The following is a 17,748-nucleotide window of genomic DNA, read 5'->3' as shown; positions in this document are numbered from 1 at the left end:
CTTTGGCAATCTCCGACTCGGCCATAGAGATGTATTGAGGGGCCGTGTCAGCCGCCGCTTCGTGCAGTGGTCGACACCCGCTATCTGGCCAGCGAGCCGGGGCCCCGTACAGGAGATCGCGGGGGGCCCCATTGGTCGGACCACCGCGATCTGAAATTTATCCCCTATCCTTAGATTAGGGGATAAGTGTTTCAGCACTGGACTACCCCTTTAATGCCTTTCTCTCTTTATCTAATGTTCATGGGTCCATCGTCAGGAGGACACTGAACAACAAGGGTGTGCATGGCAGGATTACAAGAAGAAAGCAGCTGCTCTCCAAAAAGAACATTGCTACCCATCTGCCTGTTGGTCTCTCACTATACCTGGGAATATTGTCCTTTATATAGTAGATTGTATTCAGTATAGCAGTACTAGTCAGTCATTAGTCAGTGGCAATGGTAGTGGTGGTCAAGGTGTGGCAGTATTAAAGGGGTACTCCAGTTGATTTTTTTAAAATCAACTGATGCCAGAAAGTTATACAGATTTGTAAATTACATATATTAAAAAAAATCTTAATCCTTCCAGTACTTATCAGCTGCTGTATACTACAGAGGAAATTCTTTTATTTTTGGATTTCTTTTCTGTCAGGACCACAGTTCTCTCTGCTGACACCTCTGTCCATGTCAGGAACTGTCAAGAGCAGGTGCTGCGCTGCCGGGGTTCACCACGCCCCATGAATGCGAGTCTATGGGTGGGCGCGTGAATACCGTCACGCCCCCTCCCATAGACTTGCATTGAGGGGTGTGGCTGACCCCGGCCACGCAAAAACAGTATTCGGAACATTAAGTTTCGAATGCTGGCCAGTGGAGTACCCCTTTAACGTCAACAAGACTATACTTCTTTACAGACCGGTGGTTGAGTGAGGCTGAAAACTGGCAGCTAATTTTCTAAGCATGAAATATATGCCAAAAAGTTGTCATCCGGTGGGTGTCTGGGCAAACAGAATGCTCCTCCCAGAATTAAAATTTTGGTTTTACCTTAAGGCATGATGGAAGCTAAATTAATAGGATTTTTTTTATTTTTTTTCGACAAAAGCAAACACTATTAAAAGCCACCGGACAGATTCAGCAGAGTCAATGAGTGTTTCTTGCCTTCAGCACCACGTGCTTAAGTGTGTGTACAGTCCTCACCACAGAAGTGTGTAAAGGCATTAAAATCGCATTAAATGTCATTAAAATGGGACTGGGATTTTCCCATATGGAAATGTGCACTGTAATGAGGTCATTGGTTTAACAGGGCCGAGGTAAATGGCTTCTTCAGACTTGGAGTCCCTCCATGCAGTATGTACAGAGGACCTGGTAATTTCATGGCTTTCCTCTTTTAAATCACAGACGCAGCGACACTCACCGGGATAGAGTGGTTTCCATTGATAGGTTTTTCCATTATACACGTGAGAATTGAAAGATGTACACTGTTCTTCTCGGAAACTCCTGCTGTTACTCAGACATTCCTGCAATGAAATACACTCCGGAGATCACCAAGTTTCATCATTCTCTTAAAGGAACACGCCAGGCTAAAAAACTGGGTCATTCCTAATGTCTAAGGGAGCGGAGGATGACCCTGTGGCTCGTTCTTTTAACTCCTGTTTCATCTTCCTCCCCTATGGGTCTGTACTGGACACAACACATTGGCCCTGTTTTGTCGGGTTGTGCGCCAGATTCTGTCGCATTGCGCCAAAAATTCGTCTGCGCCAGAATTGGGGGAAAAAAATGACTTACTCTCCATTTTACTGAGAAAACCCAGAAAAGGGGCGTGGTCATTGGGAAAGGGGCGAAGCTGTAGGAAAAGGGGGCGTGTCCCCAAAATTTTCACAAAAACCCAACATATTTATTAAGGTTTCCACAAAAAATGGAGTGGATTTGAGCTGAGGAAAACCAGACAGATCAGAACATGTGTAAAAAAAAAGCAAAATGTAGGGAAACCTTAGTAAATACTGTGGAACTACTGTGTTCTGAACCCCTGTCTACAGCGCTTGTGTATCTCTGGCTCTCCCATAGAGATACATGGAGGGGATGGGCTGACCACAGCTTTGTGCGGTGGTTGACAGTGTCTTTGCATGGAGTGGAGATCGCTGTGTGCACGAGAAAAACTGGGGCGCCGGCAGGAGATCGTGGGGGTCCCAATGGTTGGACCCCCTGCGATCAGACACTAATCCCCTTTCTAAAGGGTTGAAGATAAGATGTTATGTACCAGAGTTCCCCTTTAATGTCGTCTGAACCCACCAATTTAACCAGGACTAACCAACTATCTAATGTGTAAAGGGGGTGTCTGAATTTTTTAGCAGAAACAAAGGACTGGGCTGTTGAATTTGAACAAGCCTGATCCTTTTGTTCCAAGGTGAGCTAAGTCCTGGCCGGAGAAGTCTGGCAGCAGCTTACTCCCCATATCCATGCTCAGCCGAGCCAGGGCAGTTCTGAGGAATAGCTGCTGGTTAGACAGGCTGGTTAGGTCTCGCTGCCCACCGTCTAATGTGAGCAGCTTAAAGCTAAGAGAAACTACTATCCTGCTACATGCAACATTGGATGGAACAGGGCCACCCTTGTCCATGGGCTGTGTGTGGTGCTTTACTTAAACGAGGGCCGAGCTGCTATACCAGAAACAGCCTATTGGCAAGAGTGGCGCTGTACTCAACATCATCATTACTTGTGGAGATATTTAGCTCTTTACCTGGACTTTACAGAGCTGATATCTTTTGGATGTCCCGGTGCAGTTCTTATTCCCGAGTGAACTGAGAGATTTCCGCCTGGAAATATAAAAATGTGATATCAGGTATGGTCCATTGTTTTTCTTTTACATTTTTTTTTTAAAGAGTAGAAATACATCGCAACACTCTGTATGGAATATGGCAGCAGTGCTTGATAAAATGAACATCAGGTGTTGGTTTTAAAAGGCAAAGAAAACACCAAAAACTCTTAAAATACACACACATTTACATAGTTACGTAGTTCAGTGAAAAAAGACAAGAGTCAAGTTCAACCTGAAACCCTATTGTGCCCCTATTGTGTTGATCCAGAGGAAGGCAAAAAAAAACTAATGAGGCTGATGTCTATTGCCCCATACCGGGGGAAGAATTGCTTTCTGACTCAAAATATGGCATCAGAATAAATCCATGGATCACGTACTATCCCCATAAATTTATATATAACTTGTAATATTTTATTTGTTTTTGGCATTTATTTGCCCTATAATATATATACAGGGTGGGCCATTTATATGGATACACCTTAATAAAATGGGAATGGTTGGTGATATTTACTTCCTGATTGTGGCACATTAGTATATGTGAGGGGGGAGACTTTTCAAGATGGGTGGTAACCATGGTGGCCATTTTGAAGTTGGCCATTTTGAATCCAACTTTTGTTTTTTCAATAGGAAGAGGGTCATGTGACACATCAAACTCATTGGGAATTTCACAAGAAAAACAATGATGTGCTTGGTTTTAACATAACTTTATTGTTTCATGAGTTATTTACAAGTTTCTGACCACTTATAAAATGTGTTCAATGTGCTGCCCATTGTGTTGGATTGTCAATGCAACCCTCTTCTCCCACTTTTCCCACTGATAGCAACACCGCAGGAGAAATGCTAGCACATGCTTCCAGTATCCGTATAGACTGCTATATACAACTATATACACCGCAGGAGAAATGCTAGCACAGGCTTCCAGTATCTGTAGTTTCAGGTGCTGCACGTCTTGTATCTTCACAGCATAGACAATTGCCTTCAGATGACCCCAAAGATAAAAGTCTAAGGGGGTCAGATCGGGAGACCTTGGGGGCCATTCAACTGGCCCACGACGACCAATCCACTTTCCAGGAAACTGTTCATCTAGGAATGCTCGGACCTGACACCTTTAATGTGGTGGTCACCATCTTGCTGAAAAAACTCAGGGAACGTGCAGCTTCAGTCCATAAAGAGGGAAACACATCATCATGTAGGCCACTGGATATGCGAAATTGCTACATGATGATGTGTTTCCCTCTTTATGCACTGAAGCTGGCACTTTCCCTGAGTTTTTCCAGCAAGATGGTGACCACCACATTATGGGTGTCAGGTCCGAGCATTCCTAGATGAACAGTTTCCTGGAAAGTGGATTGGTCGTTCGTGGGCCAGTTGAATGGCCCCCAAGGTTTCCCGATCTGACCCCCTTAGACTTTTATCTTTGGGGTCATCTGAAGGCAATTGTCTATGCTGTGAAGATACGAGATATGCAGCATCTGAAACTACGGATACTGGAAGCCTGTGCTACCATTTCTCCTGTGGAGTATATAGTAGTATATAGCAGTGTATACGGATACTGGAAGCCTGTGATACCATTTCTCCTGTGGAGTATATAGTAGTATATAGCAGTGTATACGGATACTGGAAGCCTGTGCTAGCATTTCTCCTGCGGTGTTGCTATCAGTGTGTGAAGAGCGGGAGAAGAGGGTTACATTGACAATCCAACACAATGGGCAGCACATTGAACACATTTTATAAGTGGTCAGAAACTTGTAAATAACTCATGAAATAATAAAGTAACATTAAAACCAAGCACATCAATGTTTTTCTTGTGAAATTCCCAATAAGTTTGATGTGTCACATGACCCTCTTCCTATTGAAAAAACAAAAGTTGGATTCAAAATGTCTGGCTTTAAAGTGGTTGCCATGGTCACCACCCTTCTTGAAAAGTTTCCCCCGTCATATATACTAATGTGCCACAAACAAGAAGTTAATATCACCAACCATTCCCATTTTATTAAGGTGAAAAGAACCCCTGATATGCTTCCAGTCCGTGCACGGACAGGTGCGACCCAGCACCAGAAGAGACCAAATGGAAAAAAGAGATGTATCCAGTGCGGACTTTGTGCAAATATGAACTTCTTTATTCAGGTACCAACAAGAACAGGATAAAGTGACGCGTTTCAGCCAGACAAACTAGCCTTACTCATACACCAAGTCCGTGCTGGAAACATCTCTTTTTTTCCATTTTATTAAGATGTATCCATATAAATGGTACACCCTGTATATATATATATATATATATATATATATATATATATATACACAGTATATATACATATTTATTTTATTTTTATTTTTTTCTGTACCCGATAAAGCAGAAGTTTTATTACCTGAAACGCGTTGGATTTCAAGACTACTAAAATCAAAAGCCTTATAAAGATTGAACCTTTTATCTGCTCAAGTCAAACTACAAACTGGATTTGTGCCAGGCCTGTGGCTCCTTTTTGTGGTTGTTTTACTACTGTATTCCTATCTGTCTCCATTGTCCAAATAACTTAGTTTGTCAGCCCAGAGCAAAAGCAGGAATTTACTGTAATGCAATTGTATATACATTATTTGACAGCTTTCCAGTTAATGTGTCTAGGGAAATGTGAATATTTCATGTGTAAAACAATTTTTGGACCCCATGGAGCTGCCAGTTCTTGTTACAAGGGTAAGTTGGACTAATGGTTTGTGATATGAAGCCAATCCTTAATATAACAGAATAATGTAGCGAGGCTATAGCTTCGGATGAAAGGTAATAGTATTCTACCCTCCCTCTTTGGCAGAGCCAACTTTTTGTAAGTGATACATGGTCTTTTCTTGTTCCATAAGAAATGTACAATTGCTGTGTTGTCCTAGAAAGTGTTAATGGCAGTGTCTTCTATCTGACCAATTCTCTCTGAACCTTTTCTATTCATGACTAGTAGTAAGCCACAGTAAATTGTTGATAGGTAATGGTTGGTATTTATGGGCTACTTCAATTGTCAGTGAGAAATTATGATTTTTAAATGGAAAAAGATACATTTGTTTTGTGCCTTGTCATGGCACCAAAATAAGACAGTTTTATTACTTTTTGCAAATCACCCTGTGACAAGGCCATAAATTTTGGCATATCCTCTGCGAAGCATGTCAATTTCCCAATGTCAGGGAGAAAAGGAGTAGAATCTAGCATGCCTTTCTGGAGGTGGATGGGGGCAAATAAAATCCCCAGGGCCTCAAACAGTTTTGACCTCATTCAATTGTGACCTCAAACAGTTCATGAAGACCCCCCCCCCCCAATATTAACTTCATCCAGTCTTGCCCCCAGCAACCCCCAAGCGTATTCAGCACCTATAACTAGCATGGTTGGTGCCTTAATAGAACTTCCGTCCATTTGTCACTGTCACTGGATCTATGAGAAGCCGTGGATTTTGCTATTTGAAATAATTTAGTTCAATATTTACTAAGTTAAGAGAAAGATCATCTTTAGTAACTGGAAAACTCCTTTAAGCCTCCGTACCTTTGTCTAAGGCAATGCCTTTCTTGAGACTTTACACCTCCTCCGCAGGTTCTAGTACAAGCAGTCCATTTCGTCCACTCTCCCCACCAGAACGTTGTCACGTCTGTCCCATCCTCCAGGCTATTAGATGCCTGAGCAATGTCCTGATGGGCATTTGGGTCCAAAGTATAAGGAAAAGAGAAAAGAAGAAAGCAGGAGGTTAAACGGTGCCCTGTGCAGTGCTATCGATTGCCCCCTTGATGTGCCATAAAGTGGTCAAATAATACAATGAAACAATGTAACCAATAACCATACCATAGAATACACAAATAACACTGTCGGACAGTGTTCTACATAACAGTTGGGGATGTAGCTGCATCATGTGCAGCCCCTGTTCCACAGTGGGACAGATCTGGCCTTAAAGGCCAATGACACCATCAATAGTGATGTACCTTGAGCTAACATATACCTTGTATAGTCCTTAGACCTTGAGCATTCATCGTGATGCATTTGCCCAAATGGAATGTTTTAGCTTGGTTTAATTACCATAAGACAGTAATAAATAACTCCAGCTAACCCAACATGACTATTGGAGTTCTTCTTAGTCAAAACTCCACTTTGTACAACTTTTCTGAAGATGTCAGAGGCTTACGATGCTTTCTTTACCCTCAGTATAGCTCTGCTTGTTCAGATCAGCTCCTGTATATGAGCATAAGCCCATTGTTTCATTTCCAGTAAGCCACCAGGAAATACCGAATGCTATTGAACTTAAAGTATTCAATCCAGGACTATCAGGCCGTGGCCATGCACATATTGAGGCCGTTTTTAAGGGGTCTAGGAGATATACTCACTTGTGTGATAGAAAATGTGACGTTTCCTAGAAGAATAAGAACAGGGATCCATGCTTTGCTCAGGCTTTGACTGGTAATAAATAGGACGGGTTGCAGGTTCCTATAGGTAAAGATCATTTCTAGAAGAAAACAAAAAGAATTGGTGAGACTATTTCAAGTGATATCAGTATAGTTGTCCGTTATATATTGTATCTTTGTTTTCCCCAATTATACTGGATCTCAGATAGGGCCAATAAGAAATATTTCAGCAATACTTGGGCTCTAGTCAGATAGAAACTTTTAAACAACTCTTCCCTCTTTAAGGTTCCACAAATACTCTTATTAGAAAGGACCCCGGGTGCTGCAAAAATATATTTTAAAGCAAATACCTGCCTGATACACCTATCCAATGGTGTTCCTGTGCCCGGTGATCTCTGATTCTGATGACCTGCTTACCCTGCTGGAACTGCCCACTAAGCCAGTCACTAGCCACAGAGATAACCCACCAACCAGTGCCCAGACAATGGTGTTCCTGTGCCCGGTGATCTCTGATTCTGATGACCTGCTTACCCTGCTGGAACTGCCCACTAAGCCAGTCACTAGCCACAGAGATAACCCACCAACCAGTCCCCAGACAATGGTGTTCCTGTGCCCGGTGATCTCTGATTCTGATGACCTGCTTACCCTGCTGGAACTGCCCACTAAGCCAGTCACTAGCCACAGAGATAACCCACCAACCAGTCCCCAGACAATGGTGTTCCTGTGCCCGGTGATCTCTGATTCTGATGACTTGCTTACCCTGCTGGAACTGCCCACTAAGCCAGTCACTAGCCACAGAGATAACCCACCAACCAGTCCCCAGACAATGGTGTTCCTGTGCCCGGTGATCTCTGATTCTGATGACCTGCTTACCCTGCTGGAACTGCCCACTAAGCCAGTCACTAGCCACAGAGATAACCCACCAACCAGTGCCCAGACAATGGTGTTCCTGTGCCCGGTGATCTCTGATTCTGATGACCTGCTTACCCTGCTGGAACTGCCCACTAAGCCAGTCACTAGCCACAGAGATAACCCACCAACCTGTCCCCAGACAATGGTGTTCCTGTGCCCAGTGATCTCTGATTCTGATGACCTGCTTACCCTGCTGGAACTGCCCACTAAGCCAGTCACTAGCCAACAGACATAACCCACCAACCAGTGCCCAGACAACTCCTTGAACATCAGCCACACTTAAAATTAGACAACTGGCCACCCCCATACACCCCCCTAAAACTTTAAACCTATTTTTTTTTCTAAGCCCTGCCAATACCTAGCTATGAAGGCCTAGATAACCAGGGTGCTGGGTACCACTCCACTCCCATTGAGAACAGAGCAGTGACCCATCCCTTGACAAAGTAAATAATTTGTCATCAAATAAAACTTTTAATATAGTGTTCCTATTCACTTGCTTTTAAAAATTATCAACCTAAATATGTTTAAAATGTAATAGAAAAAATGGCCACTGGGTGGCTCTGTTCTTTTCCCTGCCACAATTAATACAGTGAGTTTGGTCTCAGTCCAAACTCAGGAAGTGTTTCTCTGCACTGAGCTTGATTGACAGCTGCACAGAAAGTGAAAGCTCCACAGATTCTCACAAAAGCCACACAGACTGACAGCTGAAGGAGAGCCTCAATGAAATCTGCACATACTAAAACATGCACAGAGCCTGAGGTCTTCTATTCATCACAGTACTGCAACCATATGAAGGCAGAAGTTGTCCCCCAGCAGGCTTCAGTGATGTCATGACTGCTGGGAAACGCCCACTTTCTCCTGCTGGAAGATATCACTATGCGAGCAAGAAGAAAGGTAAGATACACAGCTTTTTGGAGTTTGGAGTAGTTAGGGAACATAGCCTGAGGTGGTTGAGAACAGTTTATTTGGTGACAGGTACTTTTTAAGTGTCCAAGTCCAAGGAGCAGATCTTGAATTTTTCTTGTTTTGTTTTTATTTTACTTTAAAAAATAAAATAAAAAGTGTAAGAAATAAAAAAATAATAGGGAACTAGACAATCATCAACGACAACCTAGAAACACTTGTAGATTTTAGGAAAGATCTAGGCCAGATGTGCAATAATCTGTTCCTTTGGCATAGAACACCCAGCTGAGGTAAAAAGCCCTGGGGTCACTTTTTCATCTCCGGCCACAGCATGTTTGACTAGGAAACAAATCCTACTATTACATGGAGGAGTCGAGGCCAGCCTTAACACAGACTGCATTCAGTCGGGAGGTGGTGTCATGGGACAAGCACTTCCGTACATCAGCTCTCAAAACAAGCAAACAAACATGTGCGCATTAGGATCATCTCGCGGTGTGAAGCGTCGCCTCCACCCATGAAATACCCCGAATCATCAGAACAAATGGTCATTCTTCAAGTGTTCCTCGAAAAAAAAGCTTTCATGTCATTAGAATAAGCATTAACTGGATTGATCCCTGTTTGGAGAGAGGTTGGAATTTTTAGGGTCTCCTATTCAAAATTTAGTTGGCTGGCCGAGAATGGGCACTAGTGGTGCCATTAGTGGTGGACCTAACAAAGGGCACTGTGCTGCCAGGAGGAGGAAAACTGATACACTGTGTTATGCCCGGTGTAAGGCTGAAGGGGCTGGTGCCTGACCTGACAGCAAAGGCGTAACTTGTAGCTTCTGGATCCCAATGCAAAATTTGCAACAGGGCCTCGTGTGTTAATTATATTACTGGTATCTTATAGGGAAGATGTGCTTTGGGGCCCCGGTGCGACTGCTACCTCTGTACCCTTTATAGCTACACCCCTGTCTGACAGTAGATTGATGCTGACCTATAGAGCTCAAAAGGCATCAGACATACTGTGTTAGCAATGTTGCTAAGGAAAGTTTCCCCGCATGATGCCCAATTAATTGAATGTGGGACAAAAATGTACATGGCCGTGGCAGATGCCACTTATTCTTAGCTCTCTGGCTAACAGAGGAAGGTCCGGAGCAGCGAACTTCATCCTCCTACATGACACCCCTTTTTATTATAGTGTGGTGGCCCAGTACAGGAGTTATACCCCTGTACCCTTGCTGCCCTATCAGGCAGCCTCCCTGCAGTGTCCCCTGGGCCCCCGACACCTGTCCCCTTATGTGTATATATACTTTCTGCCATGTGTTATACTGTAAAATGTATATGAGTGTTATTGCTTTAAGAAATGTTAACATGTGATCACCAGTTGTCATGTGAGTGTAACCCTGTGAGGTATCAGTGACCATGTGACCTAAGGGTGACCTATGGGACCCCTCCTAGTCTCCCCTATCTATATAAGCCCTGGGTGGAGCTCTATCCCTTATGCTCCTGATTTTCCAGTTAAGTCTTTGCTGAGATCCAGTGCAGTCAAGTCCTAGAGTCTGTCTGGAGTCCATAGGAGGCCTCAAGTCCGTCCTGCAGCCACAAGCCTTCAAGTCTACAAGTAAATTACAGTCACAGCTTAGTCAGTCTCAAGTCAAGTCAGTCACAGTCATCTATTGTCAAGTCAGAGTGGCCTGCACTAAAATTGTCCAAATCTTCTGCAAGTCCCAGCAAGCCATTACGGTCTCTGATATCACTGGTCACCTCCGTGGGCCTGGTTGAACTGTATAGACTGTTCCATCTGTCACTCAGTAAAGCTACCGTTGTCCGTAACTTGGCGTCGGAGTCATTATTGCCCCCCGTGCCTAGCCCAGGATCCAGCAGTATACCTTCAGGTGGTATTAAGGATAAACCATGCCCTGGCGTCACAAATACAAGAGGTTGATGCCATCTGCCCCTAGGGTAGTTCCATCTGCCCTGCATCACGCCCTCTACCACAATAGTGTATTGCGCCAAATTCACAACCAGCTATTCGCCATTTCTGAAAATCTGGTGCACATCCAGTCAAATCTGCCCCACAGTCTCTGTGCTCCAGTGTTCCTTTAAAACTAATACCCCTCTTTCCACTAGCCCATAAAACCAGCAAACATTTCGCCATCAGTCAGCATTAAACCACCGTAGCCCCTTATTGCGTCTTTTTTCCTAAGTGATTGTTTGAGAAGCACACTAATTCATTGATGAACTTCAGCCCAGAGGTTTTGGCCGCTTCCTCAGCGGACAGGTGTCTCAGTGTCTTCCCACACTTGCTTTTCATTAGGTCTTCCAGACATATCTGGGACGGGGCCAAGAAACACTGCTTAGTGCGATGTCTAACATGAACTTTCAAGGAGGAAAGAGTGAGAATTGAGCAGCCACAGTTTAAGGAGCTGGCTGCAACCTCCACCGAAGGAACAGTATACACACGGATTAACTAGTGGGGATAGAACCTATAAAAGAACAACCATTCAATGTTGTTAACAATATATTGTTGTAGGGCCATTAAGTGGGGATCCTTCAGACAATTTATTAAGTGTGAAGCAAAAAATCTTGGAATGGCTGAAGACTCTGCTCCTATATTATTCTAGGGGAGCGCTGTCCAATTTTCTTCTTCTTGGAGCGTGCTGCTCGAAGCGAAACGTGTTGGAACCTATTAAAATGATGAAGTCATATAGTGAACTTCTAGGGTGGTCCCATGTAGGACAGGGGTCAGAAAGAAAATCTAAAGGGTCACATCCAGAACATTGACAGCGCTCCCTCACAAATCTATCATGTTATACATCAAAGGGTCATAAAAACATCACTAACACTTCTAGGGCTTGTCTGGTTTAGAAATCCCATTTTCACATATTATTAGGGGGTAGTCTGAGTGGGAAGGGGTCAGAACCCTCATCTATAAGCCCCAGCAGAAAGAAGCAACAAAGACAAATGGCAAATCCATGCTTACACACGGACTGGCTATTGATTTCAGTCACTATGGTGTAATACCTCATTTTCCCTCTGGGGATGCTGCAGGGAAGTTGCAGGGAGGGTATGTTCACACAGCGGAATGTCCGTGTGGAATTCCGCCAGAATATTCTGCATGGACATTCCGTTGCTGCAGAGTCCAATTGATTTCAATGGGATTCTGCTGCACTGTTCACACGGTGGAACTTCCGAGGCAGATGTTGCTGCGGAAATCCCGACACGATACGGCATCTGTAAAGAGAATAGACTATCTGCAGATTTCGGTTGGTTCGGTTCGGTCTATGAGACATTGCATTTCTCAGCGCTCCTGACGCCCCCTGGATTATTCAAATGTGCAGGATGTCCAACCGTCTTTTCTGTGCAGACATTGCGCACATTTTAGGCATGCCCTTATGGCCTGGTTAAACCACAGCACACACACAGCACACATTACTAACTATGATCAGCTTAATTTGGGCATCCCCTTAAGGATAGCGCAACACACAGCGCATTCGCAGCGTATATCTGACGCTGCAGGCAGTCACAGAGTGACTGCAGAGGGAGCTTCCTGCAGCTCTGTGTGCCCGCTCATAGCGGCGAATTTCCCGCAGGCAGTCACGAGCCGACACACAGAGCTAGCCAGCTGCAGCAGGGAGCTCACTCTCATCTGCAGTGTCAAATACACCTGTGTGACACCTGTGTGCCTTCTGTGACCCTATCCTAAAAGAAAGCAAATTATTCCTTCAAGTAATAATTAAAGGAGATCTTAATAAATAAATGTGTATATATATATATATATATATATATATATATATATATATATATATATATTACTATTGCAACAATAGTTAGAGAAAGGCAATGTCTTCCCCCAACTGACCTGACTGATATAAGCGAGACTGGTTGCTAGGGACTTGCTCCCTGACAACCTCCTTAAAAAGACTGTGGATGTTAGGCATTTTGGGGGACAATTACTAAGGTACGCGCGCGCCTGTAATTGTGTAAAACCCACGCCACTACTTTACTTTAAAGTGAACAACCCTGCTAACTAAGGGAACCTGCGACTTTTGGTTTGAGTTGCCACTTTATCATTGACTATTCCATATGTCCGCAACTTTAACTTTAAAGGAGTGATCCCCTATCCAAGGCTGTCAAGATAGTTACTGCCGCCATTTTACTGCTATTTTCTGTTCATTAAACACCAAGTGTGAACACAGTCTAAAAGGAGGATTCATGTCCAACTTCATTCTATGGGTCACATGTTCACACTGGTTGGAGCCATTGGTGCTTTAGCCATGGGCTTCAACACCCAGGGGGGAAATTTATCAAAACCAGTCCAGAGGAAAAGTTGCCCAGTTGCCCATAGCAACCAATCAGATCCCTTCTTTCATTTTTCAGAGGCCTTTTCAAAAGTGAAAGAAGCGATCTGATTGGTTGCTATGGGCAACTGGACAACGTTTCCTCTGGACAGGTTTTGATAAATCTCCCCCCATCTCCAGTTTGCAAAGTCTCCTACCCACAGTCACTTTCCATAATTTTGCTTGTTTTTCGGCGGTATCGCTCACCTTGGAAGATGTAGCCCGCCCGCCAGGTGCGCAGTTTCGTGCTCCAAATGGCAACGTGATGTTGCACTGTACAATTAGCTGGAATTTAGCCATTTTCCTCATAGAAAATTTTGGCCATCTGAAACACACTATGGGGAAGATTTATCAAAACCTGTCCAGAGGAAAAGTTGCTGAGTTGCCCATAGCAACCACTCAGATTTTTCAGAGGCCTTTTCAAAAATGGAAGAAGCGATCTGATTGGTTGCTATGGGCAACTCAGCAACTTTTCCTCTGGACAGGTTTTTATAAATCTCCCCTTTATGCTAAGAATTTGTGCGCCATGTTGCCCAAAAAAAAAACGCAGATAGCCATAGGCCTTGTTGCCAAGCAACCATCTGAATGCATTCAGTGGCACATAAGCATAGAGTAAATCAGTGTTGCCCGATCCGGGTGCCTCCAGCTGATGTAAAACTACAACTCTCAACATGCTCGCACAGCCTTCGGCTGTCCAGGCATGCTGGGACTTGTAGGTTTGCAACAGCTGGGGGCACCTGGCTGGAAAACTGTATTAAATCATGACCAGTTTTCTATTTCAAATCTTATCACATGATTTATCTGAATTTAGAATTTTTTAAAATTTGTATTATAAATCAAAATTGCAACGTGTTGCGGCAGAATCATATGCAAGTTGGAAAACTGTATTAAAGGGGTACTCCGGTGAAAAACTTTTTAAATCAGCTGGTGCCAGAAAGTTAAACAGATTTGTAAATGACTTCTATTAAAAAATCTTAATCCTTCCAGTACTTTTCAGGAAATGCTTTTCTTTTTGGATTTCTCTTCTGTCACGACCACAGTGCTCTCTGCTGACCTCTGCTGTCAATTTTAGGAACTGTCCAGAGCAGCATATGTTTGCTATGGGGATTTCCTTTTACTCTGGACAGTTCCTAAAATGGACAGAGATGTCAGCAGAGAGCACTGTGCTCGTGATGTCAGCAGACAGCTCTGTGTTTCAAAAAGAATAGAATTTCCTCTGTAGTATTAAGCAGCTAATAAGTACAGGAAGGATTAAGATTTTTTTTAATAGAAGTAATTTACAAATCTGTTTAACTTTCTGGCACCAGTTGATTTAAAAAAAATAAAAAATAAATAAAGCTTTTCACCGGAGTACCCCTATAAGGGTGCATTCACACTGAGTAATTCCTCTTGAATTCTCCTCTGCCCATTGACTTTAATGTTTTTTCCGCTGTCCTGTTCACACATCGGAAATTCTGCTAGTGGAATTCCGACGCTGAATTCCTTTCCGCTTGAAGAAAGAACATGTCCATTCTTCAAGCGGAATCCGCGAGCAGAAATCAATAGAAGTCAATGGTAAAAAAAAATTCCACCCGACATCGTTTTCACGCAGAATTTGTGCGGAATTCGCGCAGAAATGGCTGAAAAACCCTTCACTTCTTTCTCCCCCATTTCCATGCGCAATTCTGCGCAAATTTCGTGCGAAAAGAAAATTCTTTTTTCCGCCCTTAAATTTTTTGAATTCCTCTTGATTTGCTTAGTGCGAACGTACCCGTAAAACCTCTAATGACAACGGGGTCCCCACCCTGTCACAAACAGGCCCAGCTAAAGCAGCTCCTAAATGGTTTACCAAAGAGCACCCTGATATCTTGTGAGTATGACAACGCCGGCATACACACCTCTACCAAATTCTGATCAGTAAATGTGGCCATATACATTAGAAGAATTTTGGCTAAACCGGCCAATATCCTCGAAATCAGTTGACCATCTAAAGCAGTCGTCTCCAACCTGCGGACCTTCAGATGTTGCAAAACTACAATTCCCAGCATGCCCGGACAGCCAACGGCTGTCCGGGCATGCTGGGAGTTGTAGTTTTGCAACATCTGGAGGTCCGCAGGTTGAAGACCACTGATCTAAAGTGTTCGTGGGTGTCCCCACTCTTACTGACAGCAGATGTTGGGGAAAAAATTATTGGAACCCATAGCAAACATCAAAGTGACGTCTGATCTTGCCCCCCAAGACAGGTCCGGTGTTCATTTCGAGGTTTCTTCCCATGACCCATTAATCAATACACCCCCCCCCCCCCCCATTAATTTGCTGACAATGCAGTTCTCTGGGGAAAGGAGTCATGTAGTTTCTTACCAATGAGTGAAAACAACCAGGATGGGGCCCCCTCTTTCCAAGGGCCCCATAGCAGCCACATAGTCTCCCACTATGGTACGTACGCCCTTGTGTCCAAGAGGAATAGCCGTCAGTCTTACGAGCTATTAGTCGACTGCTATCTAATGTATATGGCCAGCCAAAAATTCTGACCATGGACCACACCAAGGATTCAGAGAAGGAAGGGGCTCTCCAGTGACTACTCGTCTCCACATAGTTTGAAGATATTGCGGATCAGCTGCTCTTATCTCAGTTTCCTTGCCCCCTATGAGTGTCCGGGAAGAAGATTATAAGGATACCTGTAGTGAGACTGAGTTTTAAAAAGGGTTTACTGAGACTTTGATATTGTTGGCTCGTTCTCAGGATGGGCCCCCAACATTTGATTAATGGGCTGCCGACTCAGCTGATCAGTATGGTTGCCACTAGAGATGAGCGAACTTACAGTAAATTCGATTCGTCACAAACTTCTCGGCTCGGCAGTTGATGACTTTTCCTGCATAAATTAGTTCAGCTTTCAGGTGCTCCCGTGGGCTGGAAAAGGTGGATACAGTCCTAGGAGACTCTTTCCTAGGAATGTATACACCTTTTCCAGCCCGCCCGAGCATCGGAAAGCTGAACTAATTTACGCAGGATAAGTTATCAACTGCCGAGCCGAGAAGTTTGTGACGAATCGAATTTACTGTAAGTTCGCTCATCTCTAGTTGCCACTTGTCTGCACCAATGAGGTATTGATGGCCTATACTGAGGCTAGGCCATCAAACACAAAGCCTTAGAAAACCCCTTAAAGGGGTACTCCGCCCCTAGACATCTTATCCCCTATCCAAAGGATAGGGGATAAGATGTCAGATCGCCGGGGTCCTGCTGCTGGGGACCCCGGGGATCGCTGCTGCAGCGCCCCGCTATCATTACTGCGCAGAGCGAGATCACTCTGCACGTAATGACGGGCAATACAGGGGCCGGAGCATCGTTACGTCATGGCTCCGCCCCTCGTGATGCCACGGCCCGCCCCGTCAATACAAGTCTATGGGAGGGGGCGTGGCGGTCGTCACGCCCCCGCCATAGACTTGCATTAAGGGGACGGGCCGTGATGTCATGAGGGGCGGAGCCATGACGTCACTCTGCTCCGGCACCTGTTTCGCCCGTCATTACGCACAGAGCGAACTCGCTCTGTGCAGAAATGATGGCGGGGTGCCGCAGCGGTGATCCCTGGGGTCCCCAGCAGCGGGACCGCGGCGATCTAACATCTTATCCCCTATCCTTTGGATAGGGGATAAGATGCCAGGGGCGGAGTACCCCTTTAAAGGGGTACTCCAGTGGAAAACATTTTTTAAATCAACTGGTGGCAGAAAGTTAAACATATCTGTAAATTACTTCTATAAAAAAAATCTTAATCCTTCCAGTACTTATCAGCTGCTGTATGCTCCACAAGAAGTTCTTTTTTAAATTTCTTTTCAGTCTGACCACAGTGCACTCTGCTGACCCCTTTTTCCATGTCAGGAACTGTCCAGAGCAGAAGAGGTTTGCTATGGGGATTTGCTTCATCTCTGGACAGTTCCTGGCAGGGACAGATGTGTCAGCAGAGAGCACTGTGGTCAGACAGAAAATAAATTAAAAAAGAAAATAACTTCCTCTGGAGCATACAGCAGCTGATAAGTACTGGAAGGATTAAGATTTTTTATTAGAAGTAATGTACAAATCTGTTTAACTTTTACATGGGCTGTTTCCCGCTGCAAGTTTTAATGGGGGAAGCCAATCAAATCCACCCGTGTGAACAAGCCCTTAAGGTACATTCCCATAACTAATCTGTGGCAGATTTTGATACCATTGACTTCAATGGGTCCACTGAAAATCCACAAATCTGCCACTGGTTTTCAGCGGACCCATTGAAGTCAAATAGTCTCAAAATCCACAGCTGATTGGTTACATGAGAACCTACCCTAAAGGTACGTTCAGACGAGCGGATTTACAGCGCGTATTTCGCTGCGGATCCGCCACTGAAGGACCTCTGTATGCTGCCGTTACATGCCCCTGCTCGAAGCAGTCCGCAATCCGCTACTACGAACAGACACACTGTGATGTGCGAGTCAGCGCGCGCATGCGCA

General features: G+C 44.3%; 1 protein-coding gene across 7 annotated transcripts in view; it reads right to left on the bottom strand.

The window, feature by feature from the left end:
* Positions 1-12,224, bottom strand: part of ADAMTSL2 (ADAMTS like 2) — a 51,470-nt gene extending 39,246 nt beyond the window's left edge. For 3 of the 7 annotated variants that reach the window (XR_008847886.1, XR_008847888.1, XM_056539996.1), the window contains exons 1-5: positions 7,503-7,807; positions 7,135-7,253; positions 6,305-6,447; positions 2,707-2,782; positions 1,387-1,489 (exon numbers count right to left, since the gene is read on the bottom strand). Coding sequence is in view for 1 of the 7 variants with exons in the window: in XM_056539996.1 (XP_056395971.1) it covers positions 1,387-1,489; positions 2,707-2,782; positions 6,305-6,447; positions 7,135-7,251 (439 nt within the window). In the remaining 6 variants the exon portion in view is untranslated. Of the gene's footprint in view, positions 1-1,386; positions 1,490-2,706; positions 2,783-6,304; positions 6,448-7,134; positions 7,254-7,502; positions 7,811-11,972 lie in introns of those variants that run through there. The other 4 variants (XR_008847887.1, XR_008847889.1, XR_008847890.1 and 1 more) reach the window with 4 other exon arrangements.
* Positions 12,225-17,748: the final 5,524 nt, after the last annotated feature.

Source organism: Hyla sarda, chromosome 9, assembly GCF_029499605.1.
Source record: "Hyla sarda isolate aHylSar1 chromosome 9, aHylSar1.hap1, whole genome shotgun sequence".
Taxonomy (NCBI): domain Eukaryota; kingdom Metazoa; phylum Chordata; class Amphibia; order Anura; family Hylidae; genus Hyla; species Hyla sarda.
Note: the sequence above shows the minus strand (reverse complement) of the source record. Positions and strands in the feature narration are given on the sequence as shown.